The sequence below is a fragment of the Lygodium microphyllum genome, chromosome 6, assembly GCF_053477565.2.
Source record: "Lygodium microphyllum isolate KBCC chromosome 6, Lygodium_microphyllum_v1.1.10, whole genome shotgun sequence".
NCBI classification, from domain to species: domain Eukaryota; kingdom Viridiplantae; phylum Streptophyta; class Polypodiopsida; order Schizaeales; family Lygodiaceae; genus Lygodium; species Lygodium microphyllum.
The window spans coordinates 160,136,812-160,140,598 of NC_141140.1; the positions used below are offsets into that span (position 1 = coordinate 160,136,812).

At 44.2% G+C, this 3,787-nt stretch overlaps 1 protein-coding gene across 1 annotated transcript; it reads left to right on the forward strand.

Moving 5' to 3' along the window:
* Window positions 1-270: 270 nt before the first annotated feature.
* LOC148035341 (uncharacterized) lies at window positions 271-2,964 on the forward strand. Its single transcript, XM_087680347.1, has 2 exons — window positions 271-316; window positions 410-2,964. Exon 2 carries the CDS (start codon window positions 508-510, stop codon window positions 2,080-2,082), a length of 1,575 nt encoding a protein of 524 aa, XP_087536473.1. The 5' UTR covers window positions 271-316; window positions 410-507; the 3' UTR covers window positions 2,083-2,964.
* Window positions 2,965-3,787: the final 823 nt, after the last annotated feature.

Here is a 3,787-nt window from a genome sequence, read left to right on the forward strand (position 1 = left end):
GACTCCTCTAGGGTTTAGTCTTGGATTTGTGGGATATGTCTTTAAGGTATTTTGGGAGTGTTCCTACCATATCAAGGTCTCTCTCACACACACACTCTCTCTCCCTAAACATACATTCTGTGTCTTTGTGTCCCTTCTCTCCTAAAGTGAGTAAAGCTTCTCTTAATCCACAGTAGAAAGACAAGGAGAAACCAAGCTAGTCACGATAGGCGGGGTTTATTTCCAAAGGTGAGGTGGACAAACAAGGCTATAGAAAGGTTGCAAGGGACCCAAAGTATGAGCGAGAGAGTTTTCTTTGAATAACGCTTACTTCAATGTGAGTTCCCTTCTCCTCCTCCCCGTCCTCATTATTAGCAAACTCGTTTCATGATCGCTCTCTCCTTCCTGTATGATGGAACATCGTGTGCAGGATTTTCTCAAATTCGTAGAACCTGCTAGTTCGATTCGTGAAGGACGGAGGACACCATAGCTAGCACTTCTCCTTCGAGCTTATTTCTTGAAGTTTCAATGGCAGCTGCTGAAAGCGAGGGGAAGGCTCTTACGGCATTCGGAGAGCAAGCGTTCCAGGTGAATCCGGAGGGAAAACCAGACCAGGAGGAAATGCTGTATTGCTCGTTGGCGTCTGGAAGTCAAGAGCTTGCCCATCCTCCGGCAGAGCAGAAAACTGGTAAGAAACTCAGTCGCCATTGCCCCGATAATTTTCAACAGGAGTCAAAAAGAGGAGGAAAAGAAGAAGAAGAAGAAGAATATGAAGAGAAAGAGGAAGAAGAAGAAGCAGGCCATATTGATGGTGATGACGAGGAGGAGGAGGAAGTAGGGACCGTAGAAAACGAAGAAGTAGACGAAATAGAAGAAGAAGAGAGAGGAGAGCAAGAACAAGAAAACAACCGGACTGAACGAGATGCAGAAGCAATTCTAGATATTGGTTCAAACCACGGCTCAGGACACCTGAATCAGAATTTGAGCCACCAGAAATCTTCCATCGCAGGCACGAAGGCTTCGTCAGAGGCACGTGAACCTTGTTCCGTCGATCTCCCTGTTGAACAGGGCGGAGGAAGATTGGAGGCGATACCTAAGGATCTTGATGTGGAGGTTATAGGGTCACCTTTTGGTATTGACCCTGCTGCCGGGGCTAGGATAACCAATCCTAGTGCAGAGATGGAAGGGACGAGCATGAATAGTTGGCGTCCAAACCCTCATAGAAACATGGCATTGGGATCATTGGCATCGCCTCCAGAAACACAGACATGTCATACGGAGTTTTATCAGGGTACTCCAGCTTTTTGTCCATATACCGAGCACATTAAGGAACCTTTGTCTTCCATGTCATGTACGAATGACCCTGGTTCAGACAACGACATTGACAATGCAGCTAACGTATGGGAAAGAATCATGCCACAAGCCCTCACAGGTAACGCTCCTATTAGTAGTTCTGGGCTATCTGATGTTAAGGAGGGTATAGAAGAGGCTAAGGTTGTCGTTCGATGCAAAGAAAATCATGTGTATACTACAGAGGATGTGGATGAACTTCATGCACCCATGGAGGCAAAAATTGAGGGATTGGACTCTTTGGACTTGCTTCTGACTGCTGTGCAGCAAGCAACCTCGAGAGGGGTCCAAGGTCAAGAGCACAATGATGGTCATTCCCAGCTGATTGATAGTGTGAATCATTGTGTTTATTCCGGTGTTAAACATGTGCGTTTCCTCTTTGGAACTTCTGCAATAGTTCAGAAGAAGGTTCTCAGGCGTGCAAAAAGTGCTTTCAAGAATGGACATGTTGATGCTAATTCTGTATGGAGACTAGGAGTTTTGGGAGCTGTTGGGCATATGGATGTCAGCAGGAGGAAAAAGATGCAAAAGGCATCTGTTCTAGAGTCAGAAGGAAAGAAAAAGCGTATGACTGTGAGGCCAACAAGCCAAAGAAGGGGAGGGAATTCCAGTTTAGATGAGTTGGAGATGTCACACTCGAAGAATGGAAAGGCCCTTGTTTTGTCTAAAAGAGGCAGATCCCAAGTTTTGCCTAACAGGTTTTCTGATTCAGTTATTCAACCATGGAAGAGAGTGTCTAGGAGAAGCCATTAAGGTTAAGTCACATAAAATGCCAAAGTTTGCATGATTGCCTATAAAATTTAACCACAAACCTTTTTGTATGTGGTCAAGAAAGCTTGACGACATCTGAGAGAAGTCTTTACCCTCACCTCTTGGCAAGTACAATCAGCTAGTCTGTTTATACCTCACTCTCTTGAAGCTCCCTGTCTGTGCCTGTATTTTGGGAACTCCATTTGCATAGTAGCCCATTTAGGTTCTGTATATAGGGCCGGTGAACTGAATATAGATGCAGCCTGACATGGTATGCAGGCGAGCATCATATATGTAGCCAGACACTGTATACAGTCAACATGTTTATATTAAATGGTCTGTTCTTCTACCCTGCATGATGGGTAGATGAATACCAGATTTTGGAAGTGTATCTGCTTGCTGCAGTTCTATCTCAAACCTTTATACTGGATGTGAAATATTCATTGGTGACTAACAATATTTTGAAGCTCACAACGTAACTGAGCCTTGCCACTCTTTTGGATGCTATGGGGGTGGTGCATGTGGTTTGAGTTTTTTTTCTTCCCTTCCATCAGGTTTCTATTGTAAGAAGTTATTGCTACACCAAAAACTTTTCGCTAGTTGTAGAGTCTTCTCTGCAGGCCAATAGGGACCCTATACAGCCTATATAAAGTGGCAACAGTGGGTATGGTTTGACACTTGTGACGGTGTAATGTATCATTGGTGAATGGCCAGCCAGGCCTTAAAAACAGGTCTCTCAGGCAGATTCCAGTGAAGGTGCTTGTTTCTAGGTGTACTGCTCTTCTTGCTTTGCAGGCGATCAAGATACAGAGTAGCGCATGCTTTCAAGTTTCCAGCAAGTGCACGAGTTTATGATGAGTAATCTATGGATGGACATGGAGCTAACCAATTCTTTATCTTATTATCTGTTAGGTGTGAGATCTTCCACTCTCAGGTTTCCAGTGAGAGGACTCACCCACCTGTTTCAATCACAGAATGTGCGAAAGAATGGATGGTTCCTGTTGTCTTTCCCAACCCTCCCCTAGACAAGACACATGAGCACATGAGAAAGTGTGTGCAGGGGCAGGATCCTCTCATTGAATCGCATTAGTGCGTGATATGCAATTCTGTGGCTCCGGAAATTTGCTGGTGAGCTGAAATATTACTGGTGAGTGCGAGATTTTATGACATCGAGATAAAGATGGCATGCAGGGTTTTGCTCCGTTTGCCAAAGCGTGAGGGGAGCAATGGGTGAACAGATAATGGATTGGTTTTGATTAGCGAGGTTTATGAGAGGCACTATACTATGCAGGAGAATGCTGGCAAATGTTTCGTCGGCCCACTTCTACTACACAAATGGCACTCTTTGGGGGTTGTCACTTTATCAGCCCCCATGCCCTATGCAATAGTGAAGGGTTTGCTTAGTGCATTAAGTCGGGAAATATATTTTATTAATAGAAATTTGAGTTGACTATCTTATGAATGTGGTTTTTCGTTGGCCAAGCAAAATGACGTGTTTCAATAGGTGGTAAAATGGACAATTTATGTTGAAATATAATCCGACCAACCAGAGAGTCATTATGTTTAGTGTTATGGAGAGAGATCTTGAGGTGCTGCTATAGGTTTGCCTTCTCAAGAGTCCTCTTCAATCTCTTAATAAGATGCATGCTACCATTCACAACAAGAACACATGATCTACACACACACACACACACACACACACACACAC

Excerpts from the sequence above, each read along its gene's own strand:
- LOC148035341 (XM_087680347.1), top strand. The coding sequence starts at position 508 with ATGGCAGCTGCTGAAAGCGAGGGGAAGGCTCTTACGGCATTCGGAGAG.